This window comes from Grampus griseus, assembly GCF_964374135.1.
Source record: "Grampus griseus genome assembly, chromosome: 19".
Classification (NCBI taxonomy): Eukaryota; Metazoa; Chordata; class Mammalia; order Artiodactyla; family Delphinidae; genus Grampus; species Grampus griseus.
The window spans coordinates 43823219-43850933 of record NC_139013.1 but is presented as its reverse complement, the minus strand read 5'-3'; the positions used below and the strand labels follow the sequence as shown (position 1 = coordinate 43850933).

Sequence of the window (27715 nt, the reverse complement as noted above, 5' to 3'; positions counted from 1 at the left end):
CCGAGGTTTTGCTCTTATCCGAGCACTTCCCACACCTCAAATGCTCTGTGACTTAGGCTATGAGGGACAGAAAATCCAACTAACAGTGACAGGCAGTGAAGACATTTTATTCTTTCATAGAAGTCTTAAGGGATGCATGTCTAGAGTCCACTCAGTAGCTCAGTATCGTTATCAGGGACCCAGGCTCTCTTCACCGGTCTTCTCAGCATGTTCATTTTTCATCCCAGTGCTGGTTGCCTCGTGGTCCTAAGACAGCTGCAGCAGCTCCATGTACCACGATCACCATGAAAGCAGGAAGTGGGGGCCAGGAGAAGACGGTGGTGGTGCTGACAGGGTTTTGTTGTCTCCTTCCTGGAGTGGCTCTCTCCTTTATCAATGAAGGTCACAAGGTACCCAGCAGCCTTCCTTCTACGCCACATTTGTCAGAAAAGGCTTGGACAGGACGCACCTGGCAAAGGGGGACAGACTTGCACCGACAGTGCTGCCCTGCACAGAACTGGGTGTCTGTCATCAAGGTGGCAAAAAGCTGCCAAGCAGGTCACGTGCTGCCTGGCACACTGCCCTCTGGCTCTGCATCTATTCTCTTATTCTAGAAAGGCAGTACCCTTAGCCCCGTGAGGTTCTGAGAGGAGCAGGAACTTGCCCAAGTGGTGGCAGGCTGTGCCAGAGGACCCTGGGAGAATTCTTCATAAAGTTGTTAACACAGGCAAGTCCTATAAACAGGATACTTCTTTCTAGCAATTCTGAGATCTCTTTCCAGTCTTGAGTCCGTGAAGTACAGTTTTCTCCTCAGGAAGAGACGGAGCTCTGGGAGAGATCAGCTCCTACTTACTAAGGGTAGTTAACTCTTTGTTTAGCTCACATTGGGTGCTGGATGGTGAAGGTTCAAGTTCTCACTTCTTGGGCAATTTCATAATAGAAAAGCTGGTAAACTGAGCAAGCCAGGACACCTTTAGAAGTCTGAGCCAGAAAGGCTCGAAGGTAAAACAAACTTGCCTGCTCTCAGTAAAGAATGACTTATTCCAGAAGAACTGGGATAATAGTCGAGCACGAGATAAATACACGAGTGGAGGAGTGGCGAGCTGAGGAAGATGGAAGGGGTGGGTGTGTACACATAGGGTAGAAAAGGAGTATTTTTGCTCTTACGGGAATTGACTTTCTATTTTACTTGTGTATCGAATAAACATAGTTAAATCAAATTGTACTAGCCAAGGTTTAGAAGGATTCTGTATTATCTTAAAGAATAAAGAAAACTATAATATGAAGAGAAATTAAAATAACCACACTGGGGAAACTGACCACGGCTGACTTGACTGCTCTGGGCTCTGCAGGGAGTAGACACTTGGGCATTCCCAATTGTCACAGCACCAGTGTGGTCTTCTACTTGGGGGCCGGTATTTTCTATACATGTCAAACCTCTTCTCCGCCGGGATGCTGACCACATTTCCGAAAGACCCCAGAGAAACAGCACAGCTGGAGTCAGGCACTGTGTCACGATGGGCCTGTCTCTTCAACTTTGATAGTAGTGAAAGTGCTAAATGTCTTGATAGAGGAGGTCATATTTGGGAATATTCTTGGGATCAATAGGACTTTGAACAATAAGTTTTCCCCTCATTGCACCTCGATAAATTACTTCAATCAAATCTATGAAGTCTTGTTTGGTTTTGAAACTTCCCACGAACTTAGTGTGATCTGGAGACCTAAATAGCATAGGAGAGAAACAACCTCGCTCAAAACTTTTCATAATTACTTGTCAGACCTTCAGGATAAACAAAATAAATAGCAGCTCTGTTATTTTCTTCTGATCAGGGAGCCTTTAGACACAAAGCCTGACACTGATTTTCCCTTTGCGATTACAGGGCCCATTTGATATACGACTAAAACCAGTGTTGTGGGCTGCTGGGAGAGCATGTAAGCCCTACCAGGTGCAAAGCTTCTGCTTCAAAACCTATTTAATCACTTCTCAACTCATCATCAAGTAGTATTCCCTGGGTGTTAGCATGGGCTTAGTTTGTTGTTGCTGTTGTTGACTACACACTGTGCAAAGTCCATTAACTTGTCCTTGTCTCTGAGTTCTAGTCACTTATACTTCTGAGTGGTAGGTGCAATGTTACCTTTTTTTTTTTTTTACTTTTCAAGTATCAAGTATGTTTACTGTAGAAGCAGTTTAGGAAAAAAAAAATGAGGCCATAGGCCACATTTTGGTATATACCCTTTCAAGCTTGTGTTTGTGTGTGTGTGTGTGTGTGTGTGTGTGTGTGTATGCATTTCTTTTTTTCAGAGTCACGAGAATCATATCATGTAAACTATCTCGTAAGGTGCTTTTTTCAATGAACATATAACATAGTTCTTTCAAAGTCATTAAACATGCATCTCCCATACCATATTAAATTAATTTCTAGTATGCTTCTGTAGACATCTAGCTTCTTTCTAAGTATTCTGTCTTCTAAATAATGGTGGGATGGATGAAGATCTATGTAGCCAATTCTGGCCACTTTCGTGACTATTTTCCTTCAGATAAATCCCTGGAAATGCAATTGCTGGGTTAAAAATTGTATACATTTTAAGGTGGTAAGTAGTATCATAAATCACCCTCTGAAAATATTCACCAAACTAATACATATATCAACTGTATTCTAGGAGAATAAATAGCTATAAAACACTTAAAACAGATTATATTTAATACACTTTCAAATAAATGATGACAAAGCAGGCACACAGATCTAGACAAGTGGACTCCTTGACCACAGTAAGAAATGATAGGATTATTACGGATACATTCAAAATTAATAAGTATTGGAATGCCAACTGGATGGAGGGGAAGGCATTAAAGATTTCATGTTATTTTTTTTTTTAAGATTTTTTTTTTGATGTGGACCATTTTTAAAGTCTTTACTGAATTTGTTACAATATTGCTTCTGTTTTATGTTTTGGTTTTTTGGCCTCGAGGCATGTGGGATCTTAGCTCCCTGACCAGGGATCGAACCTGCACCCCCTGTGTTGGAAGGTGAAGCCTTAACCACTGGACCACCAGGGAAGTCCCTCATGTTACTTATTCTTGACAGACTTTGTTGAAGAATGACTTCAAATTCTCTGAGTGAAAGAAGACAGGAAATTTGGCAAGACAAAAGCATGTCTTAATTTGCTGAAGGATTACTTCTTTTATAGATGCAGTCTATGAGTTTCAAAAGGTTAAGAACAAATGACCTACTTTGTTCTAAATAAAATTCCTGGGAAACTTTTTAAAAAGCTGTTCTGTATTTCTACACTGAAAGATGGCGAGTGCTTCACAAACTGTACTATTCTCTCACACTTAAGTTAAAATTCACCACTCATACTGGAAACACTCTCATTTTGTACCAAAGTTCCACATAAAAAAATTAGAGAGTGCATCAACTCAGGAAACAGTACCAGCATAAGACTCACAAAGCCCCCATCACATGCAAACAGGTGAGCTACTGAAACTGCCTGGATAAAAGAAACTTTTAAGACTATAATAACTTCATGTCAATATAACTTACCCATAATCCACTTTCATATGCTGCCCATTGAAGAAAAACACGGTAGATGGAATATAACTGATGTCAAAATAGTGTGTATAAACTGGGGTTTGGTCCACGTCTACCAGATATATAGCAGCCATTTTACTTAAGTCAGGAGATGTCTTAGAAAGCTACAAATGAAGAGAGAGATGTGGGTTACAACTTGAGGGCAGCAGCAACGTTTCTTCTGTGAACCTTTTTACTGGAAGAGAATTTTCTGTTTGAAAAAAATTCCCGGGCCAAGAATCTAGCCTGTTTGAGTTCCACATTAGACACAGTGTAACCTTATCATTCAGAGTCTGAATCACTGTTGGCAGGGTAATGAAAGGGCCCTAGGCAAATTGTGTGAGTATATTTCTGCTTCTTTTTTTTTCTTCTATTTTTGATTGTAAAGTTTTTATAAACTTTTTATGGATTTATAAAATCCATACTCGCTTAAATAAAAAACAAAACAACTCAGAAATATGTACTACAGACAATGGAATTCCCCCACATCTCTTCCTTCCAATCTCCCCATAGATGATAATTATGATAAAAATAGCAAACACTTACATGGCACTTGTTATGTGCTACGTGTTCTAAGTGCTTTACACTTGTTGGCTCCTTTAATCCTTACAACATTCCTATGAGGTATGCACTGCTACAGTCACCGTTTCACAGACGAGCAAACTGAGGTATGGGCAGGTAATGTGCCCCTGGTCACATGGCTGTACGCAGTAAGGTTAGGATTTGAACTCGGACAGCTTGGCTTCAGAGTCTATACTCTTTTTTTTTTTTTTTTTTTTTTTTTTTTGCGGTACGCGGGCCTCTCACCGTTGTGGCCTCTCCCGCCGCGGAGCACAGGCTCCGGACGCACAGACTCAGCGGCCATGGCTCATGGGCCCAGCCGCTGTGCGGCATGCGGGATCCTCCCAGACCGGGGCACGAACCCGCGTCCCCTGCATCGGCAGGCGGACTCTCAACCACTGCGCCACCAGGGAAGCCCCACACCCTCATTTTTAACCACAGAAGTGGGGTTTCTTACATTGTATCCACACTGAGGGTGGCAGCAGTAGAAATGGTGGGTGAGGTCTCAGTCCTGGGTAAGTCTCTCTCCACAATAAACAGAGACAGGATCAACTTACTCTGTCCCATACTCCCCTTCCTATTCATCAGACTGTGAAGATGTGTTGTGAAATCAGAGATTATCATCAGGCACACACTGGAGGCAGCACACTCGAAAAGCATATTTGCAGGCAGAGAAAACAAAGTTCAAATCCCAGCTCTGCAATTTAGTGGTGCTGTGCCTGTGGGAAGTCACCTGACCTTCCTGGCATTCATCTGCCCCCCTTGGGAACAGTAATAGCTATTATCCCCGTGCTGTGAGCACTGAGTAAGACAATGTTCATAGACTCTTGTTAATAATGTTCCTGGTCTTCCACTGAATTGTTGGTGAAACTGAGCTTCGGCAGCTGCTACTGAGGAAAGGCATCCAGGGCAGATTCAGCACAATCACAGATTTGGGGGTTCAGCTCAGGGCAGGCACACGATCGGCTCTCAGTGGAAGTGTGCTAACAAATGAACAGCTATATCCCCGGGCCCTGCCTGCTCCCTTTCATTCATTTTGCAGGTGTGGAAGTGAGAATGTATAGCTTTTTAATAAAAACGATTTACTTAAAAAATTCACTTACAATATCATCTAGTTGCAGACAGACAGGATCCTCGTCTCTCCCGAACCTGAGAACCAGCACCTTCTCTGCAGTACTTTTTATCGCCTGGTCCACTTCTTTTTTGCTACTCAGCTTGGGTAACAGGAAGCTCATGTTGAAATAATCCAAATATCAGTCCTCACTGTCAGTCCTGAAAGTTGAAATGTTTAAAGACATTAAGTGCATGCGTCCTAATTTTAAAACATTTTTAATTTTTGTAGTAGGTAATGTGTATGTATTTTTTTTCCAGAGGAAAAAAGGTTTCACACAACACAGGAACAACAAAGTAAAAGGAACACACTAAATGCACAAACTGGCGGCAGGTAAGTCCACCAGTTAAAAAGGAACAATATAGAAAAGTATATTGTCTCCCCTCAACTGGCTTAGTTCCCAGTGCCCTGTAAGCAGTTACAAGGTAACAACCTTCATTAGTTTCTCACGTACCTTCCAGAGTTTTGTTATGCATTCACAAGAAAATACAAACGGGTTCCAAAGTTTTCTCCCTTTTTTACTCAAAAGAGAGTGTATTCTTTCAGACAGTGTTCCAGCAGGAAAGAGGTGACATCCTCAGATTTGGTAATCTGAAGACTTCCATTAAGGAGACGTACAGGAAAACAGCAGGGTGTAGTGCAGGACCCTGGGCTAGTAGCAGCGGGACAGGGCGCTGTTCTCACCCGCAGGCCTGAAGGAGCCGTGGGAGGGAGTAGTTACCAGAACTGCGTGGCTGAGATTGCTGGAGTAAATGACAGACGTCCAGCACACGTACTTTACCCACTCTTCTGCACTTTGCACTTTACCTCACATGTGAAGACCATCACGTATCTCTGTGTAGAAAACTCACACATTTTTTGTCACAGTGCCATACTAGTTCATGCCCGTTCCATCCTTTTTTAAACAGTCTTTTATTGACGGACATTTTTATTATCGTGAGTCTGGTTTAAAGATCCTTGGTGTATGTCTTACTGAGTATACCTCATCACACGGCAAACAGATCAATTAAGAGTGTGTAAAAACCAGACACACACATACACAAAACAAATAATAAAATACTGAGATAGAAGAGGCCTCTCATTTTCAGACTAGTTTGCTCATAGTTACACTTCTAGCTACAAAAAAAAGAACTAGAATCCACGCCATCCAATTTCTAGTCCAGTGTTCCTTCTACTACAACAAGTCCTATTTTTATGATTGAGAAACTCTATGATCAAGGAGCTTTACTTTTGATCCATCCATGAGACTCCATTAAGATATTTAATATTTTGAATTCAGTCCCAAATGTGTCTTATGCTACAAAAAGGGAGGATTTCTTTCTCTCTTTTTTTTGGTGACAAGTCACATTTTAAGATATGAATTACTAAAAATTCACATAGGAGATGAAATTGTTCTAGTAATAGGTCACACTTTATTTTTTTAAATTAATTAATTAATTTTTGGCTGTGTTGGGTCACTTGCTGCACGCGGGCTTTCTCTAGTTGAGGCGAGCAGGGGCTACTCTTCGTTGTGGTGCGCGGGCTTCTCATTGCGGTGGCTTCTCTTGTTGCGGAGCACGTGTTCTAGGTTTGCAGGCTCCAGCAGTTGTGGCTTGCGGGCTCTAGAGCACATGCTCAGTAGTTGTGGTGCACAGGCTTAGTTGCTCTGCGGCATGTGGAATCCTCCCAGACCAGAGCTCAAACCCGTGTCCCCTGCATTGGCAGGTGGATTCGTTACCACTGCACCACCAGTGAAGTCCCAAAAGGTCATACTTTAAATAGAGAAGATGATTGCCAGAAGGGACTTCTTCAAGTCGGAGTGGCAGAACAAATTACTGATGAAAGGGAAAGTCAGAAAGAAGATGGATCTGTCCTACCACTAGAATTCAAACAAACAGCAACTTCTGTAAGTTACTGATTAAGAAGAGGAAGTGGTGGGAGAGCAAAGCTGTCAACGGGGAGTGGGGAGATAAGACTGTAAGAGGGTGGGACTGGATAAATGTTGGAAAGAGGAGAGGGAAATTGAGACCACACCTAAGAAAATGTCCACAGCAAAGGATACCAACGGAAAATTCACAAAAGAAGAGGTAAAAATGGACAAATATACTGGGAAAGTTAAGCTTTACCAGTAAGCAAAGGAAAGCAAGTTAAACGATATATTTTCAAATCCATTAATTTGGCAAAGATTAAATGATAACGGCAAGAGTGTGAGTGAAGGGGCAGGCATTCAGAGTCCCTGCTGGAATGCAGAGAAGCAAAACTTTTCTACAAAGAAACCTGAATACTCTTTGACCAACAATTCCACTTCTGAGAATTTATTCCTAGTAAATAAATAGACATATGCACAAAGATCAACGTACATTTATAACGCTGAAAAACTGCAAACAACCTGAGGAAATAAATGATAGTATAGCCACTGCAACGTACTAGCACACTGTCAATACATGCCGTGTTAGAGATGAATAACTGAAAAACCCTCGTGATAAAGAAAACAAAGTTATAAAACAACAGTATATAAAGTGTGATCCCACTTTTGTACAAAATCTAACTATAATACACATGTACATATTCACATAGAAAAATAACTAGAAATGAATATCCCCAAAGACCATCAGAGATGTTATCTCTGCGTGTGAACAGACGAGTGACTTTTACTTACACTGGGCTGCGCGTCTTTATTTTCCCCAAATATCCGACATACATACTTTTTAAAAAATTTTATTTTTGGCTGCGTTGGGTCTTCGTTGCTGCGAGCGGGCTTTCTCTAACTGTGGCGCGCAGGGGCTATTCTTCGTTGCTATGTGTGGGCTTCTCGGCGTCGTGGCTTCTTTTGCTGCGGAGCACGAGCTCTAGAGCGCAGGCTCAGTAGTTGTGGCGCACGGACTTAGTTGCTCCACGCATGTGGGATCTTCCCGGACCAGGGCTTGAACCCTTGTCCCCTGCATTGGCTGGCGGATTCTTAACCACTGCGCCACCAGGGAAGTCCGCCATACTTTTTTTTTTTTTTTTTTTTTTTCGGTACGCGGGCCTCTCACTGTTGTGGCTTCTCCCGTTGCGGAGCACGGGCTCCGGACGCACAGGCTCAGCGGCCATGGCTCACGGGCCCAGCCGCTCCGCGGCATGTGGGATGTGGGATCTTCCCGGACCGGGGCACGAACCCGTGTCCCCTGCATCGGCAGGCGGACTCTCAACCACTGCGCCACCAGGGAAGCCCCGACATACTTTTAATGATGCCAGTGGTTGGGCTACTCCTGGCCCACAACTGCCAGGGAAAACGATACTTACTTATTTGTACACGTCAGCTCCCTCTCTTCCACTTCAGGGTTGTCGGCAACCCTCACCCTTTCTCCAAAAAGCCGACTGGGGAGGCTCTTTCCTCCTCCCCCAACCGCGGCTGCGACCCCAAACCAAAGTAACCCACGGGCTAGAGCTGCCTAGCAACTGTGGCTGACCACTTTAAGGGAACGGAAACGGAAAAAGACGCACAGGCGCAGTGATGAACTCGCATTAGGCCCAGCTCAAATAAGCGGAAGAGGTTATTCTAGTCCCCGCCCACCTTCCCCTGGCCCTGACCGGAAGCCCTAGGGTCACTTCCGCCCCTATAAATATGACCGATCTCTTTAACTTCTGCTTCCCACATTCCACCTAGAGGCGGGGCGTCGCCTCTTAGACTAAGCGTGATTGGTCGTCAGGAGACTCGGAAGTGCCTCTGATCAGAGCCGCAGAGAAAGACAGTCTAGCCTTGTAAGCGTTCTGTCCCGCACTAGGAACGGGCGTTTTTCGGGCTGCTCTCGATGGTATCTTTGGACGGATAGAGGGGGCCGCGCAAAGTCTTATGGGACAATAATGGCGGCTTTCAAGGTGCGGATATTGGCTCTCTGAGGCGGTCTGAGCGAGGAGTGGCTGCGCCAGCGCCCCAGAATCCGGGACAGAAGGTCCCGAGAGTCGGGCTTGGTGAGGTGAGTGTCCATTCTTCATTTCCGACCTTTTCTTCGCCAATCGTGGCGGCTCCAAGCGGCGGATATCGGCCCCTCGCTCAGGTTCGGGCCCAGGTTTGGAAAGTCTTGTCCCTGTCACCCAACTTGCGTTACTCACTTTAGGGATGCTGCCTAGGTCCTGCAAGACCGGCCTTTCTCCTTGCTCAGGTCAGATCCAGCTTCCTGGCCTGGCCTCGCAGAAGTCCAGGGATGCTGCCCGGGGGGTCACCCTGCTCACTTCCTATTAGTCCACTCCCAGACGGACACCGAGCCCAGCAGGGCTCCTTTTGTCTTCCTCTTCTCTGTCACAGTGGTATCTCTACCAGGTGATATCTTTTACTAGAATGTCAGCTCCAAAAAGGTCGGGAGTTTTGTCTGATTTGTTCTCTTCTTTATCTCTAATGCCCAGAACACCGATCGGCTCACAGAAAGCACTCAGTAATTGTTGAATGAATGTATCCAGTTTTTTCTTCATTATTTTTCTTGTACCTCTTGTGGCTTCTTTGCCACTAATTATTCTTCACAAGCCAACACTTAGCTTCTTATTTACTTTTCTCAGCTGTTAGTTGACCTGTTTGTCAGACTCCTTTTCCTGTGCTGCTGGCATCTTTCTTTGTTGTCCCTAGAAATTTCTGGCTCCCTGTTTCCTTTAATCAGTTTAAACTCATTCATTCATTTATTCCTCAAACGTTTATTTTGCTAGGCACTGGGCAAAGCAGTCAACAAGACAGACAAGGTTCTCTCTCCTGCATAAAATGACATTCTAGAAGTATATTTTCTAGTTCAGACTACTGAGCAGAACATGCAAATCCTACCTTCCTGTTTAGATTTCCTCACATGAATACAGATGTCACCAATAGGTAGCTTTCCCTTTTCTCTTCTGCCTGATGGCATTTTAAAAAATGCAACTGTTGTTCATACTATATGTTCAGTCTGTTTAACAATATTCTTCTATAGAGCTGTGTATGTTAATTAGAGCTGGGTGAAACTTCTGGATTCTGGTGGTACCCTATCCCTTGACAGTTCTTTGCTTTACTGGCTTGTTGGAATGAGGGAAATTATTCAAGCATTCAGAATAAGTAGATTGTGTATAGTGGGAGGTAAAGAGGAATTTGTTATAAGTTGAATGCCAGAAAATCCTACAGTTACCTACTTTTCAGAAATACCATTTACTAGCCTCGTGATTCTCATTAATTTTTTTTTTTTTTGGTGAACTTGAATGTTGCTAAATAGATTTCGACTGCTGTGAGAGAAGTGTTTTCTACAAAACACAATTCATTAAAGTATGGATCACATGGATGGTAGTCTTATACGTCAACAACTCTGCTGTATCTGTAGTTTAAAGGAAGGGAGAGGACAAAGAACTTGTGTAAAAAAATGGTGAGGGACCCAAATCAATACCTTGGAGCACAGCAAGTGAAATAATGTAACGATGACATTTATGTAACTTTTTATGGTTACACAGTGCTTTCACATACACTTTCATATTTGATCCTCACAATAACTCCATGGATTAGATAGAGCAAAAAGTACTTCCATTTTGCAGGTGTAGAAATTATGCCTAACCAAAGATTAAGTTATTTGCTTACAATCATGCAGGTAGAAAATGTCAAGAGCCTGGGTTCTAACTGAGGTTTCTGATTTAAAATCTAGTGGTGTTTTCCCTAAACTCCCTTTATAGATGCCATAATGCTCTAGTAAGTGTCCCTTAGTGAGGTCTGTTCTTGCCTGGATGATACCCTCTTGGATCCTGGTGTGTGTGTGTGTGTGTGTGTGTGTGTGTGTGTGTGTGTGTGTGTGTGTGTGTGTGTATCTGTTTCTGACGTGAGTTGGGGTGGAAGTAGGAAGATCTTTTGAGATTGTCGATGACTCGATGGACAGGTCTTGGTAAGAGGTAACTAAAGGAGTTCTGATCTTGAGGGGGAGGTCAACCCCCCAGAGATCCATATACCTACGGTTATTCTGGGATGTAGCAGAGCCAAGCCTTTTCCCTTCTTATGTCTGATATCAAATGGTTTGTTTTCCTTCCAGAGAAATCCCAGAGCCTGTCATGGAGGACACCAGCGAGGATGCCTCGATCCATCGATTGGAAGGCACTGATGTGGACTCCCAGGTTGGCGGTCTTATTTTCAAGACCAAAAGTGCATCTAGTGAGCAGCATGTCTTCAAGGCCCCTGCTCCCCGCCCTTCATTGCTGGGACTAGACTTGTTGGCTTCCCTGAAAAGGAGGGAGAGAGAGGAGAAGGATGATGGGGAGGACAAGAAGAAGTCCAGAATCTCTTCCTATAAGGACTGGGAAGAGAGCAAGGACGACCAGAAGGATGCTGAGGAGGAGGGCAGTGACCAGGCTGGCCACAGTAGCCGGAAAGACAGGTAAGAGCCTTCGGGTGGACTGCCCCAAAGGGAATGAAAACGGAGGCCAGAAAATAGCATCTCATGTTTATCTCTCAGTTTTCTTGTTGGACATTTAGGACTTTATGATTTTACTGTGATTCTATAACATTGAGGCTAGATAAGAATTGGTATTTTCTTCAGATCTGGGGGAAGATTCAAAGGCACCTAAAGAGTAGATGATGGAGGTTAGAAGCACTTACGGTTGTTGCCATATGCAAACCTGCCGTACCAGGGAGATAAAGTGGAAAAGGCCAGATCACATATTTGGCCTGGCCAAAGGTTTGGGGCAGGTTTTTCTTCCATGGATAAGCCCTTTACCAGCTGCCCTCCCTGTTTCAGACATTATCGATCTGCTCGGGTAGAGACTCCATCCCATCCTGGTGGTGTGAGTGAAGAGTTTTGGGAACGCAGTCGGCAGAGAGAGCGGGAGTGGCGGGAACATGGTGTCTACGCCTCGTCCAAAGAAGAAAAGGATCGGAAGAAGGAGAGGTCGAGGGATCGAGACTGTGACCGCAAGAGAGACAGAGGTAAACTGCCCAGCAGAGTTCCTAGTGCCTGATAAGCACCTGAATTAACATGTCGGCCTTTTCCTGTTGTGGGAATTTTTATAACACCCGTTAATTAGGGAACTCCATTTTCATGTCAGCCTGGTTGTTTTTGACCCTGTTGGTATTGGGATTAGCAGGCAGTTTAAGAAAAGAGCTGTTACTTGCAACATAGCTGCTTTGCTTGAGTGTGTGGTCCTCATTTTATCCGGAAAATTGGTGATAAAGGTGAAAATGGGTAATATGTTTGAGAAATCAGTTGACACTAGTGTTGGTGAGAGAAAAAGGACGGTGCTGTGGATCAAAGCTAGACGTAAAATCCAATACTGGCTTTCCTCAGTGTTGTTTGATTTCTGTAGCTTGTAGGCATGTAACTATTAAATAACTATTCATTATAGACTTGTAACTACTCTTTTTTGAATTCTTGCAGGAAAATAACTTACTGTGAGTTTGAAACTTTCTAGCCAGTAACTAATTTTTGCCCTTGAAAGAATGGGGATATGTGAGTTTCAGGAGCCCATGGATCGCATTAGAGCAGTGAGGTTGCACCTGTGAGTGAGTGGGGAGGCCTGTCCTTTCTCTAGGGTGAAGATGGGTGGAAGTTAGGATGGGACACCTGTTTTCTAAGCTCTGCCGGTGACTCCTCACAGATGAGCGGGATAGAAACAGGCACAGCAGCAGGTCGGAGCGAGATGGAGGGTCAGAGCGCAGCGGCAGAAGAAACGAACCTGAGAGCCCCCGACACCGGCCTAAAGGTAGTCTGAGCTGTTGCTTGTGGTGGTTTGAGAGAGCCAAGTGTATGAGAGGCAGGGTGAGTGACTCTCATCCTCAGTGGAACTGGGTTGGAATTCCTGATTTCACCATGAATTTCTGGGAATACTTGGTTCTGAGTCAGTTGATTCAGTTGGGAAGGCTGTGGACTTCTCTGTGGACACAGATATGCTCCCTTAACATGATTTGCCAGTTTGCTGAGTGGCCAGTTTTCCAAATGGTAGGAAAGAATAGGGAGCTGGGGGTGGGTGGAGTAGGGGCAGAAGAAAGTTTTAATACAAAGAAATATGTACATTCAAGAGGGATGTGATTGCAGAGATAAATTGGATATTCCTTAAAATGTTGTTATGAGCACAGATGAAAACTGGGACATTAAAATTCAGATCTCTTTAAAAGCTGTCAAAACCATCTTATCTGTTGCAAATAGGTGCAAAGTTTATAAATAGTAAAAGAAATTTGGTGAATTGACTTTCACCTAATGGCTCTGTAGCTGTGTCTTAGGCGTTCCCTGTGGATGTGTCTTTTGTGGCCCAGATGCAGCCACCCCTTCAAGGTCTACCTGGGATGAGGAGGACAGTGGCTATGGCTCCTCCAAGCGCTCACAGTGGGAATCGCCCTCCCCAACACCTTCCTATCGGGATTCTGAGCGGAGTCATCGGCTGTCCAGTCGAGATAGGGACAGGTGACGTTCTGGGTGGTGCAGTCCAGGTTCTCTGGGTGGGCGGCACAGGGTGGGTGTGATTGGGGCTGGGAGGGCAGATGGTGGCTGGGGAACACATCTCAGCTTAGTGACTATTTAGTGAGGCTGGTTATACTGTTTCCCAGGTCTGTGAGGAGCAGGTACTTGGATGACACACCTCTGCCAACTCCATCCTACAAATACAATGAGTGGGCCGATGACAGAAGACATCTGGGGTCCACCCCACGTCTGTCCAGGGGCCGAGGTAAGGCAGGGTGGAAGTGGGAAGCAGGAAGCAGGGTCGCTTTTCCTGGTGGGGCTGGGCAAAGCCGGGCTGGGGCTGTGCTGCTCGGCAGGTCTGTGTGAGGCCACTGGGGATGAGCTGGGACCGTGCAGACTGACCTGCTACGTGTTCTCCCGCAGGGAGACGTGAGGATGGCGAAGAAGGAATTTCATTCGACACAGAAGAGGAGCGGCAGCAATGGGAGGATGACCAGAGGGTAAAAACTACATCTTTGAGGGACTGAATGAGGGGTGGTGGCCATCTGTCAGTGAGTAGGTGACCGGGGGTGTCTGAGCACAAGGGTCATGGGTTACACTGTAGTGGAACCGGACGTTGAGCCACGTTCAGTCTCGAAGCCATGGAATCTCTTTCCAGGCAAAGGCTCTGTGGTCAAACTTCTCACCAAATGCAGGTCAGACTTAACTTTTCCGGCTGTGTGCTGGTGCCACCGTGTGGTAAACGTAAGAAGCGCCGTCATGGTGGACTGTGCTGTAAACTGCTTCTCCTCTAGGTGGCTCGTCTTACAGCCTCTCTTGTGTCTCTCACGAGGATTGCTATGCTGCACCAGTGACTTCTTACCAAACACGTCCTCCCCTTCTGGCCACGTCTTGCACAGAAACTCGATCTGCGCCTTGTTCTTATTGCTTTGTCTCTTGTGCCTCAGCAAGCTGACCGGGATTGGTACATGATGGATGAGGGATACGATGAGTTCCACAACCCCCTGGCCTACTCCTCTGAGGACTACGTGAGGAGGCGGGAGCAGCATCTGCACAAACAGAAGCAAAAGCGCATTTCGGCTCAGCGGAGGCAGATCAATGAGGTGAGGCTGCCCACAGCAGGTGGAGCAGATTCAGCTGGAGAAGCGGCAGGTCACATGCACCTGCCAACGGCACAGCTTGTCTCCCCGCTGCTGAAGTCATAGACTTAGCGATTCCTCTGGAGGCAGAGGGGTGGGCAGGGAACTTATCAGTAACTTAAGAAAAACCCAACCCAAATCATGACTTCCGTCTTCTGCAGTAGTTCCTGGAGGGGTGCTGTTGATGGGAACTGGGAGGTCAGGCCCCGGCTCTGTGGTGTGTCCTTTGTGTCTCTCAGCGGGGCCAGGGACAGTCACCGTTTGTGTATCCATATAGAGGTTCTGCCTTAGATACAACGGGTTGCTTCTGGGAAGAGTACTGCAGGTGGTTTGGGATCAGCGATTCTTCTGTCTAAGGAGCTGCAGGGTAGAGAGGCCCGTGACATCTCTGCAGCCCCTGTGGCCCTTCTGTCAGGACCCTCTGCGTGGCCTCACCTGGGACCTTTCAGGATGGCCTTGCAGTTGCAGTCTTAACGTGGCCTCCCGTTGTGTCCTCACAGGATAACGAACGCTGGGAGACCAACCGCATGCTCACCAGCGGGGTGGTGCATCGGCTGGAGGTGGACGACGACTTTGAAGAGGACAGTGCAGCCAAGGTCCATCTGATGGTGCATAACCTGGTGCCTCCCTTTCTGGACGGGCGCATCGTCTTCACCAAGCAGGTGAGGGTCCTCTGTTGTCAGAGAGAAGAACGCTCAGAGAAGCCTGAAATGGGGAAAGAAAGAAAGAGAAAGGAAAGGAGAGGAAAAATGCCCCATCACGATAGGGGTAGGGTAGCAACCCTTCGTTTACCAGGACCAGTATGAAGTGGACCTTTGTGTTGAGTTTAATGGTCAGTGCAGAATTTCTCTTTTTCCTCAACCTCCTGCAGCCAGAGCCTGTGATTCCAGTCAAGGACGCCACTTCTGACCTGGCCATTATCGCTAGAAAAGGCAGTCAAACGGTGCGGAAGCACAGGGAGCAAAAGGAACGCAGAAAGGTTGGTTTCTCGTCTTCTAGGGCCAGAGAGTATCTGCCTATTTTTTTGTTTTTTTTTCTTTTTTCTTCTTTTTAAAGATCATGTTCCACCTCACAGGTAGGGTTCCTATTGGCAGTTAGAGGAAACTCATTGAGCAAGAAACAGCCCTTGTGGGAGGGTATTGCATTCCTCCTCCAGGGCCTCAGTTAAGATAATCCGGGGCCTGGTTTCTCAGGAGCTTCAGACATAAGATTGGGAGGCACGGCTCGGTGCCACTGCTACCTTGTGGGAACTTACTGCCTGCTAGATGAAGCCTGTTGTCAGATGGGACTGATTTTCCGTGGACCACAGTTGTGTCACGGGATGGAGCAGATTGACTTTTTGTGTCTTTTTCAGGCTCAACACAAACACTGGGAATTGGCTGGAACCAAACTGGGAGATATAATGGGTGTCAAAAAAGAGGAAGAGCCGGATAAAGCTCTGACAGAGGACGGTAAAGTGGACTACAGGTAGGAGTCTCGCCAGCAGCAGGTGTCTCTGAAGATGGGGCCTCAAGGGGTCTGATAGGATTCGTCACTCACCAATAGGAAAATGATGTCATTTTGAGTCTCTGGTCCCTTCCTCCTGGTCTTTTCGACTTTTCTGAGATAACATTCCTACTGTCGCCCCTGATACTGCAGGAGCTTCTTCTGTGCCAGGCAGCACCACAGAACTCACAGATATTCAGTCATTGGATTCTCATGACAGTCCCATGGGACAGTTGTAATCTTTCCCATTTTTCATGCGAGGAGGATGAGGTCCAGGGAGGTTAAGTAACTTGTTTGAGGTTACCCAGCTAGAAATGGTGGAGTGTGGATCACACCCAGACAGTCTAGTTTCAGAGCCCACACTCTTAGCCACTCTGCCAGAGTGCCTTTCAGATGCTCAGTGTGAGAAAGTGTGCTTTGCACCCTTAGATTTTAGTTCAATCTAAGGAAGAACTATTTTTAATAGAGGTTTGAGAATAGAAAGGATTGTCTTCTCAGGTAGTGACTTCCCCATTCATAGAGGTATTTAAGCAGATGTTGGATAACTGCTTATTGGGCTTTCCTCATTGTGTAGGTGGCTGAACTCAAATGTCCCTTCTGAATCTCATTGAACACTCTGAAATCCTACAAAATTGTCATCTGAGTTAATAATTCTCTATAACCCTGTGAGAAGTGAGAAGTTGGTGCTATTGATCAGCCCTTGTTAGTTTCTAGTTAATTTAATCCCATAGGTGTTAATTGTTAGCTGACCAGGAATGACTGGGATGTTAGAAACAGGAAGTTTGACAGAGCGTGGGCTCAAATCTGATGGAGGAAAAGTCTCTTGGGGAAGGGATGGGTGGAGACTGTAGACTAATGTAGGTAAGGTAGGACTGGTACCTTTTTCGCTCTGCAGCCTGGGGATGTACGTGTGTCGGATACTTGAGCGCTTTCAGTGGAAGCTGTAGGTAAACGTCAAGTGGGATTGTTCTCACAGTTCTTTAAAAATAAAGCCTTATGGACTCTGCTGTCCCACCAAGAGGTGGGAGGGAGTCTGACCTTGGTCATGACTGTAACCACAACTCCTCTTTTCAGCCTGTTAAGTGTGGTGCTGACATTGCCCAGGGTTGTTCCATATAAGGTGATGACCTGTGGATTTCAGCTTCTCTTCTGGCTGAAGTCTTTCAGGGCAGAGGATTTGCCACTCGCTGATCTGTAGCTCCTCTGAGCCCTCTGCAGCTGTGTGTCCTGGGGGCGTTGAGCAGGTTTTGGACGATGGATTCTCAGACAGCAGTCTGGTCCCTTAGGACAGAGGAGATGAGCAGCACCTGGCAGCTGTGGCGTCTCAAAGATTTCCTGCATATTTGAAGCAGTGCTCACTTCTGGGTGTAGGAAGCAGGGCAGTAACCCAGTCAGGAGAGAAGATGTGGGAAGCCGTGCAGGGCGCTTAGGCTGCTGTGTGTTCTCAGGACAGAGCAGAAGTTTGCAGACCACATGAAGAAAAAGAGTGAAGCCAGCAGTGAATTCGCAAAGAAGAAGTCTATTCTGGAGCAGAGGCAGTACCTGCCCATCTTTGCTGTGCAGCAGGAACTGCTCACGATTATCAGGTAACTGTGTCCACCCCGGGTCGGGATTCCACTGTTGAATCAGGTGTCCCATTTTCTCCTGTGTGTACTCTGCAGCTCTTTTTCTTTTGGGTATGACAGCTGATGGAGAAGGGAAAGGATTTTTTCCCCTCACTTGGGTGCCCTGGGCTACCCTGCTTGAAGTAAGCAAGATGGCATCGTTTTGTTTTAGTTCATTTGTTTAAACCATATTGTCTTCCACACTTTTTAGAGGGTGTTTCAGTATAAGACCGTTTTCCCAGGGAAATCCTCCTCCCTGCACAGGCATGCTCCTTGGATAGCTACAGGTGGGAGTAGGAGGTGGCCTTCCACTCGGGCCGATTCACCCTTTATCTTCTCTTCCTTGCAGAGATAATAGCATCGTGATCGTGGTTGGGGAGACAGGGAGTGGTAAGACCACTCAGCTGACCCAGTACCTGCATGAAGACGGTTACACGGACTATGGGATGATCGGGTGCACCCAGCCCCGCCGTGTGGCTGCCATGTCAGTGGCGAAGAGAGTCAGTGAAGAGATGGGGGGCAACCTTGGTGAGGAGGTGAGTGGGCACAAGCGCTGAGCTGTGTCGTTCTTGCCCGGTAGCTTCTGTCATTTGGGCTGATCTGCTGAGGCCTGGACCCAGCTCGGGGCATGCAAGGGCGACTGGGCGCCCAGAGCTTCTGAGCGGTCTCTCTGGCCTCCAGGTGGGTTATGCCATCCGTTTCGAAGACTGCACTTCAGAAAGCACCTTGATCAAGTACATGACTGATGGAATCCTGCTGCGAGAGTCCCTCCGGGAAGCGGACCTGGATCACTACAGCGCCATCATCATGGATGAGGCCCACGAGCGCTCCCTCAACACCGACGTGCTCTTTGGGCTGCTCCGGGAGGTGAGGGCTGCGGGTCCAGCCTCTGTGCCTGTGGGGCTTGGACCACCGCCCTGCCAGGAGTTAGTGACGAGGCACTCCAGGCAGGCTGGGGTCTAGCCTGGGGAAGCTGAGGGGGTCTTTGACAGGCCAAGTTGCCCCTGAGGCCCTTGGCTGCGGGGTTCAGAGCTGGTGGTGGTTTACTCTGTTCTTGCTCAGCTGAGTGACCCGTGGTTCTCCTGGCTGTGGCTCCACGGATTCAGTTCAGGATTGTTAGGAATCTAATGAGCCATCCGTCAGCTTTGACTTCTGTTTCATTTGGTAGTGATGCTGATGAGACTGGAGGGCAGAAGCCAAGGGTCCCAAAACTGTGGGGAAGCCTCTGACTGACTTCTTCTTTTAGGTGGTGGCTCGGCGCTCAGACCTGAAGCTCATCGTCACATCGGCCACCATGGATGCAGAGAAATTTGCTTCCTTTTTTGGGAATGTCCCCATCTTCCACATCCCTGGTCGTACCTTCCCTGTTGACATCCTCTTCAGCAAGGTACTGAGGCCCTGTTTTGGAACTGCCCTGACCCTTGATGAGGAGCTGGTTGGGGGATGTGGAGTGGCACACTGAGTCGGGAGAGGTTTTGTGGGGACCCTGGGAGCCTGCGGCTATAGGGCTTGGAGGCGAAGGGCTGCACTCTGGGGAGGTTTCGCTTGGTTGTTTCTTTGGAGTGGACGTGCAGGGCTCAGGGAGGGCCATCAGGCCTGTCTGCAGGTGCGGCAGCCCTGAGAGTTCATCGGCTCTAGCCCCTGACCAGAACTGGGTCACCAGTTCCCAGTGGGGGCTTGGCCTGCATTCCCTCTCACGGTGTCCCTCACTGGTTTGCAGACCCCCCAGGAGGATTATGTGGAGGCCGCAGTGAAGCAGTCTCTGCAGGTGCATCTGTCGGGGGCCCCCGGGGACATCCTTATCTTCATGCCTGGCCAAGAGGACATCGAGGTGCGTGCCTCGGTCATGACTGGGATGAACGGGTGTGTCCTTCCTGTGAGAACTGGGGGATCTGTGTCTCACAGCTCCTCTCTGTGCCCTCAGGTGACCTCAGACCAGATTGTGGAGCATCTGGAAGAACTGGAGAACGCGCCCGCCTTGGCTGTGCTGCCCATCTATTCCCAACTGCCTTCTGACCTCCAGGCCAAAATCTTCCAGAAGGTGAGATGGGTCCCCACCTTGGGATTCCCCCAGACTCCCCCAAAGGAGGGCAAGAGGGAGGGTGTTACTTTTCTGGCATGGGTGGGGTGTACTTTTCTCCTTGTGGGGTTTTTCCTACCTGAAGGCCTACAGCCTTCCCTCCATGAGTGTCCTGTCCGGCTCCAGGCTCCGGATGGCGTTCGGAAGTGTATTGTTGCCACCAACATTGCTGAGACCTCTCTGACTGTCGATGGCATCATGTTTGTTATCGATTCTGGTTATTGTAAATTAAAGGTAAGAGGAGACAGGCACCGGGGCCCTGGGCCTTCACCCAAAGCTAACTCAGCCAAGGGGGTGGGAAGGCAGGCCCTGGGTCCTTGGCCCTCAAACGACGATTGCTCATGGAAGTGGTGGTGGTGGTTATTGAGTGCTGGTTTTGCCATGTGCTTGATTCATTCCATCCTTGTGATAACTCGAGGTAGACACACAGTTTACATAGCTCGATAGAGATTGCGGAGCTGGAAATTTCTTGAGGTTCCTGGTTCCGAAAGATGGCTGCTTACATCGCTAAGACACTTCATTCTGTGATGTGTAGCAACCAGGGTTTGTCTTTGTCTCAAGCCTGCCTCCCTTTTTCCCCTCACTCTGTCCTTAGTCAGGTCTTTACTGTCCCCTCCTAGGTCTTCAACCCCAGGATTGGCATGGATGCTCTGCAGATCTACCCCATCAGCCAGGCCAATGCCAACCAGAGGTCGGGGCGAGCCGGCAGGACGGGCCCAGGTCAGTGTTTCAGGTAGGAGCCCTGTGCTAGCCTGCTTTCTGGGGTGGAGCCCCAGCTGGGGTGGGAAGGCTTGGACTGTGATCCTGCAGAGAGGTGATCCCTGAGGCTGGGAACCAATGGTGGGGCAGCCACTTGTTGGTCCTCTCATCACATGCTGCTGAGTGGAAGAAGCTGCCTTCCCAGGCAGCCCTGAAGTCTGAGCAGCCTTGGGTTTTAGGAAGACCTGTGTTGAAGGTATCTGCAGCGGATGACCAGTGATTACAGTGTGCCTCCTCCCAGAAGATAAATGTGAACAAATTACAGCACCGGTTCTTTTTTTCCTCCTCCAATTACTCTCTCTCTCTTTTTTGTTCCGATATGTAAAAATAATGTATTAACTATAGAAATTCAGAAAATCTAGAAAAATATAAAGAAAAAAAACCCCAGCCATAATTCTAGTCCCAGGCTCACTGGTTCCAGAAATGAAACAAGTACATAGGAGACTCCAGCAGAATGGTGAATTGGCAGGACTGAGCTTTGAGTAGGTGGAGATTCGTGATTGTAAGGGGAAGGGGGAGGTGGGGGAAAGAAATGAGGACTTCTCCTCCTTACCCGTGGCTCTCATCTGCACTGCCTCTTCTGGGTGCACAAGCCCAGTGTTGGTCCCTGTGTAGACAGCTGGGCATATTTGAGGGGCTCAGCCGGGCAGCATGGTGGGAAGTGCGTCAGGACTGTGTCTTCTCCCCCACAGGCTCTACACCCAGAGCGCCTACAAGAATGAGCTCTTGACCACCACGGTGCCCGAGATCCAGCGGACCAACCTGGCCAACGTGGTGCTGCTGCTCAAGTCCCTGGGGGTGCAGGACCTGCTGCAGTTCCACTTCATGGACCCGCCCCCGGAGGACAACATGCTCAACTCCATGTATCAGCTCTGGATCCTTGGGGCCCTGGACAACACAGGTGCTGTGGACCCGGGAGCCGGGCAGGGCCCCGTGGGCTCTGGCGCCTGGGTTCTCCCTCTTATGGCACTGTGTCCACTGACCGTGCGGATTTGCTCCTCTCTCCCAGGCGGTCTGACCTCGACCGGGCGGCTGATGGTGGAGTTCCCGCTGGACCCGGCCCTGTCCAAGATGCTCATCGTGTCCTGTGACATGGGCTGCAGCTCCGAGATCCTGCTCATCGTCTCCATGCTCTCGGTCCCAGCCATCTTCTACAGGCCCAAGGTGGGAGATGCTGTCCGGCTCCTCTCCTCCCAGGGATCTCGGGAGGTTATGGGCTCAGGGAAGGTTGAGAGAGGGGAGTAGTTTCTCTCTGTGTTGTTAAGACAGAGTGGAGGGAGGGGCAGGAATCAGTTTCCAAAGAGTGGTTTTGCTGTTTTATGTTAAGCAGGTTGGGGTAGGGGAAGGGGTGGGCAAGATCCATGGTTCTCAGGGAATGTTTTGCAGTTTTTTCTAGGATGGCTGTGCCTGAGCCCTCACATTTTAGAATAAATATTTTGTTGTAAACTAATTTATTTTTCCTATATTGTCAGGGCACTATGTTGATGTGTTTTTAGTTGTGGTGAGGGTAGATGATAGTGTGAGATAGCTCTTCTTATTGGACCTGGACTTCCCTTTTTCCTTCCTAGGGCCGAGAGGAGGAGAGCGATCAAATCCGGGAGAAGTTTGCAGTCCCTGAGAGTGACCATCTGACCTACCTGAATGTCTACCTGCAGTGGAAGAACAACAATTACTCTACCATCTGGTGTAACGATCATTTCATCCATGCCAAGGCCATGCGGAAGGTGGGGGCAGTGGCCGAGACAAGCAGCACATTGGGAGGAGGGTTGGGATGCAGGGAAGGAGGGCTCCATCCTTGTCTACCTGTGTCCTGCTCTAGGTCCGGGAGGTGCGGGCTCAGCTCAAGGACATCATGGTGCAGCAGCGGATGAGCCTGGCCTCGTGTGGCACCGACTGGGACATTGTCAGAAAGTGTATCTGTGCTGCCTATTTCCACCAGGCAGCCAAGCTCAAGGTGAGCCTAGTGGAGCTATGGCCCCTCTGGGCCTGATACTTCTTTCGAGGGCAGAGGTCTCCTGTCTCATTGTACAGTCCTGCAGATCTGGGCTTCCCCCAAAAGCCTGTGTCAAGACAGTATTGGACTGGGTAGCGGCCCAGATGTGCAGTGTTTTGCAATGTAGCCACCTGTTGCATCTCTTCCGTAGGGAATCGGGGAGTATGTGAATATCCGGACAGGCATGCCCTGCCACCTGCACCCCACCAGCTCCCTCTTTGGAATGGGCTACACCCCAGACTACATTGTGTATCACGAGTTGGTCATGACCACCAAGGTGAGTCTTTTCCAAGGCAGCCTGTATGACTGTAGGCCCACTTGGCTGGGCCAGGCCTTTGTAATAACCCTTTGCCGCCTTCTGGGATGGGTTTTGAGCTTGGGAGGCTTAAGGCCACATGCCTTGCTTGCAGGGAAATTGAGGTTGGTTTTCAGTTGGGGGTTTGGGGAAGTTTATATGGATACACAGTTAACCTCTAGATTCCAGTGGCCTCGGCTGTGCCAGCAGGATTGTTTCCTACTTGCTGCCGCGGACAAGCAAGCCCTTTTGGTGTTGTCAGAAGGGTTTTCTGAGGGGCTGGGCCTTTTCTGTTGGACAATAGGGGCCTTTTTCTCAAGCATGGAGGAATTTGGATGGGAGAAGGGATTAGAATCCCAGTGTCTGCGGCTTTCCCTTGCCTTTTTCAGCCTCACAGGGCTAGGGGTAGGCCCTTCCCATACAGCTCCTAATTGTGGAACTGCTCTGGGAGGGACAGCTCAAAGCATTGGTCCTTCTGTGACCACCGCTTTGTGGCCCTTCTGCCTGCAGGAGTACATGCAGTGTGTGACTGCTGTGGACGGAGAGTGGCTGGCAGAGCTGGGCCCCATGTTCTACAGCGTGAAACAGGCAGGAAAGTCTCGGCAGGTAAGGATCCTGTGCTTTTCTATGGAGGATCTGTTTGTCTCTGGGATCCGCTTTCCTCTCAGCCTGGTATTAAAGACACATCGTCATCTGGCTTCCCTTCACTTCCCTGTCAAACATAAAAGTTGTGATCCAGGCAGGTTAGTCTGTCTGATCTCCCCCCACGCACTCCATTTGCTTGGTCTGCTGAGCCTTAAAAAAAAACAACTTATTATTGAAAAGTCCAAATACTCATAAAAGTGGACAGAAACAGTATAATGAGCCACGAGTTCCTCACTTAGCTTCCATAATTATCAACATTCTGCCCAACCTTGTTTCTCTTATTCCCACCCCACTCCATACATATTGGTTTTTCCTGGAATATTTTAAAGCATACCTCAGACATTATATTTTTTCACCCATAAACACTTGAATATGTGCCTCTAAAAGGACTTTCAAAAATTAAAACATAACCTCCATGCAAATCTTACTCAACAGAATTAATCCTTAACGTTGCTAAAGTCTCCACTTCTTATTCATGTTTCCTTTTTTATTCCAAAGATAATTTTTTATAATTGATTTGCTTGAATTTGGATCCAGGCATTGAAATTTGTCATTACATATATTAAGTCTTTTATTCTGGAACAAGCTCTGCCCCCACTCATTTTTTATGGCATTGACTTATTGGAGAAAACAGGTTGGTCATCTTGTAGAATGTTCCACGTTCTGTTTCGAGCTGATTGCTTCCTCAACGTATTTAACTTTTGCCTCTATCCCGTGTGCTTTCTGTAAGCTAGTCATTAATCTAAAGCCTTGGTTAGATTCAGATTCAGCTGTTTCGGGTAAGGATGCATAAATGCATGTGGTGCTGTGAACCTCCTTTTAGATCCAGTCAGGAGGCACATAAGGTCTGGTGGTGCCACTTTTGAAGACACTAAGATTGCTCAGTGGTCCCACCAGACCCTCCGTTATAAATTCTCTACCTACTTCTCGGTCTCCTGACAGTCTTGGTGTCCACTGGTGGCTACCAGCTGGAGGTAGGGCTGCAGAATGTTGTGGACTTTAGCTTCCCCCCTTCTCAGCATAGTCCTCCCCACACCGGGCCCGCACACATCTTCCTGTGTCCGTCCTCTCCAGCCAGATGTCATGTCTTCTCTATTTCCTGTACTTCCTGGCATGGTTATGAACTTGGTTAGAGCATGTAAGCACTTAGCAAATTGAGTGGAGGGTTGAGGCATGAGAGGGTGAGGACTCAATCATCCAATGTCTGTCTTGGATCAGTGAGCAAAGCAGGCCTCAGTGCTGGGGCAGGGAGCTGTGTGTCCCTGCCTTTGGGAGCTGGCAAGGTCTACCCAGCACCTGGCTTGCAGCAGGGAGATGGGTGCAGGCTGGCCCTCCTCACCCGCCAATCCCCAGTGACCCCAGTACCTCTCCCTTCTCTAGGAGAACCGCCGACGGGCCAAAGAGGAAGCCTCTGCCATGGAGGAGGAGATGGCACTGGCCGAGGAGCAGCTGCGGGCCCGGCGGCAGGAGCAGGAAAAGCGCAGTCCCCTGGGTAGTGTCAGGTGAGCTGTGGTCTCGGGACTCTTGTCCTGATGGAGCCCACCAGCTGGACTGACCAGGCCCTGAGGCAGGGTCGTGATTTAAGAGAATGTAAATGTGCAGAGGTGAATTGGTGACGAGTTGACTGTGGTCACGTGGAGACGGGAGGGGTTTTGGACATACTTTCAAGGAGTGGTGATACAGCTGCAACTCCTGGTCGTTGTTTGTTATGTTGTGATGGGGCCCAAGGTGGGCTGGAGCGGCAGAGTAGGTCTCACAGCTTTACCAACAGGCTAGGGCTTGGACATCACAGTGGAGAGGCAAGGCCAGGAGAGCCTTGGGCACCTGCGTCTGCCCTGGTGCGTGGAGTTAGACTGCACAGGTGAAGGGCATAGTCCCTGCAAGACTGCTCTCACCTCAGTCACCACCTGCAAGTTGGGGGGTACCCAGGGTCACCCTCATTTCTCACCAACTTGTTACAAATTTGGGGATCCCCATGGACTCCCTCAGGTTTGATAATTTGCTAGAATACCTCGCAGAACTCAGGAAAGTACTATACATATTACAGTTTTATTATAGCAAAAGGACACAGAACCAGCCAAAGGGAGAGATGTATAAAGTGAGGTCTGAGAGGGTCTTAGATGTGAAGTCTTCCATTGTCCTTGGGGTCATGTTACCCTCCTGGCACATTACACAGAGTATTGTCACCAGGGAAGCTCACCGGAGCTTTGGTGCCCAGAGTTTTATTGGGCAGGACCCATGTGTTGACTTAATCTCCAACCTCTTTTCCCTCCCCAGAGTCTGGGCTGATAGCACGAGGCTCAAAGCACAGCCCTCTGTTCACAGGTTGGTTTTTCTGGCAGGGCAGCCACCATCCTGAGTCATCTCATTTGCATAAACTATCAGATGTGGTCCACCGTGAATAACAGAGACACTCCAGTCCCTTGGGAAATTCCAAGGGTCTAGAGATACTTCCAGGAACTGGGGACAAAGCCCAGCCACAGCTGGAGTGGCGGCCTGGTGAGGTGGAGGGAAGACTCCCTTCAGAGCTCACCTAGGGGATATGAATGGAATTGTTAAAAAATCTCATAACCTGCCTCAGTGGATAGAAGAAAGAGGTGCTATCATTCTGCTCCCGATCACACATAGGGAAGGCGAGGGGAGTGGAAGTGTGCTAGGGGCAGAGACCCTGCAGCCCCAAAGCCTGCTCACACACAGAAGCAGCAAGACCTCAGGCTCCTCGTCCTCCTGTGTGTCCTGGCCGGAGTGAGCAGCAGTGCGATTCCTAACCCCTCTTCTGTGTCTCCAGGTCTACAAAGATCTACACCCCAGGTCGGAAAGAGCAAGGGGAACCCATGACCCCTCGCCGCACACCAGCCCGCTTTGGGCTCTGAGCTGATGCTGTCCCTGAAGAGGAGGGGGGCCAGGTGTTGAGTCATGAGCCCTGTGGCTGGAGGGCCCAGGCCTGCCGACAAAACCGTTTCATCTGTGTGCTTTCATTTGTGTACATCATGGCCCTGGGGGCACCTGTTGCGGCCAGGCTCTGCCGTGGAGGAGGTGGGAGTTTCTCGGTGCAGGCGTGGGGCCGCAGAGCAGCTGCCAGGACCACAAGAGGTGGCCGGACCCACCGTATTCAAATAAACTGTCCCCGGGACACTTGGTGTATGAATGACACGGCTTTGACTATGTTTTTTAAAATTCTTGTGTAAAACAGCACAATAGACCTAGGGGGAATTATAATTTGGTTATAATTCAGGATTTGGAAATAAATTTATTGTTTGTAAAATGTTATTGTATTTCTGACTCTTCTTTTCCCCTGACTGCCCTAAATCACACTTTAGAGAATAGGCAGAACGCTGACTTTCCTTGGATGGATCCTTCTAGAATCTTAGCTCGCCCTTCTGTTCTCCAGGCAGTGCCTCTTAGAGGAGGGGTTGATGGGGTGGGACTCAGCTGACAGGGAAGGAGAATGGCCTGGGGCACCAGCACCTGGCAGGGCTGGGGCAAGGCGGCCACGGTGGCCAGGAAGTGGGAGGAAGGTGAGCAGCCGCGCACCCTCTGTCCTTTCCCAAGGGCGGGTTGGCTGCTCTGTTGCTCAGAATGGCTGAAGTTTCTTCCGTTATGTGTTGTGTATTCATGGAAAATAGTGTAAAATGTTGCTTATCGGTTTTCACGTGAAAGATGATGCTTACGCTAGAATCACTAGTCTTTTCTGTTGTTAAGCAGCCTCAACGGTCTGCTGAGGCGACGTCTAGTGAGGCACATGTGGCATACACAGGTGCCACAAAATAAGTGGGGAGGCTCCCCGCCCCCAGCAGCTGTACCCGAATCTGCTTTGGCTTCTGGACTTCTGCCCAAGAATCTGTTTGCACTCTGTCTCCAATGCTTTCTTTTTAACTATGGACCCTTTCCATTCAGATCTACCTTCCTTCCAGCTTTAATATTCCGATTTAATACTCTGCTCTTCACCATCTCTTCCTCAGATGATAACTGATTCTTTTTCTAGAGGTACAAAAGCGTTTCTTGGCAATGACCCGGAAGTGGATTCCTGAGACTGGTGTGAGAGAACAGTAAGGTTGAACTGGACAGGGGTCCCCTGCCTTGCTCTCAGCCATGTGCGTCTACCCTTTAATGCCTACTTGAGAGGAGCAGGATACTTTAGACATCTTAG

General features: G+C 48.2%; 2 protein-coding genes across 3 annotated transcripts; one reads left to right on the top strand and one right to left on the bottom strand.

The window, feature by feature from the left end:
* Positions 1-97: 97 nt before the first annotated feature.
* On the bottom strand, positions 98-8708 carry TXNL4B (thioredoxin like 4B). Of its 2 annotated transcripts, none has more exons than XM_082677165.1 (4): positions 8485-8708; positions 5213-5381; positions 3522-3673; positions 98-1700 (listed from the first exon to the last, which is right to left on the bottom strand). In XM_082677165.1, the coding sequence occupies exons 2-4, from the start codon at positions 5342-5344 to the stop codon at positions 1535-1537; spliced, it is 450 nt and encodes a 149-aa protein (XP_082533291.1). In that variant the 5' UTR covers positions 5345-5381; positions 8485-8708; the 3' UTR covers positions 98-1534. The 2 variants fall into 2 exon arrangements, with proteins under 2 accessions (XP_082533291.1, XP_082533292.1); XM_082677166.1 differs by lacking the exon at positions 8485-8708 and adding an exon at positions 5675-5953.
* Positions 8709-8934: 226 nt separating this feature from the next.
* On the top strand, positions 8935-26830 carry DHX38 (DEAH-box helicase 38). The gene is made up of 27 exons (XM_082676949.1): positions 8935-9158; positions 11208-11549; positions 11910-12097; positions 12766-12870; positions 13421-13568; positions 13712-13830; positions 13989-14065; positions 14513-14668; positions 15205-15366; positions 15576-15683; positions 16059-16171; positions 17638-17775; positions 18143-18329; positions 18475-18660; positions 19040-19180; positions 19514-19624; positions 19718-19834; positions 20000-20107; positions 20494-20606; positions 21325-21533; positions 21642-21796; positions 22201-22356; positions 22452-22586; positions 22777-22902; positions 23431-23526; positions 24946-25067; positions 26354-26830. Exons 2-27 carry the CDS (start codon positions 11227-11229, stop codon positions 26436-26438), a joined length of 3684 nt encoding a protein of 1227 aa, XP_082533075.1. The 5' UTR covers positions 8935-9158; positions 11208-11226; the 3' UTR covers positions 26439-26830.
* Positions 26831-27715: the final 885 nt, after the last annotated feature.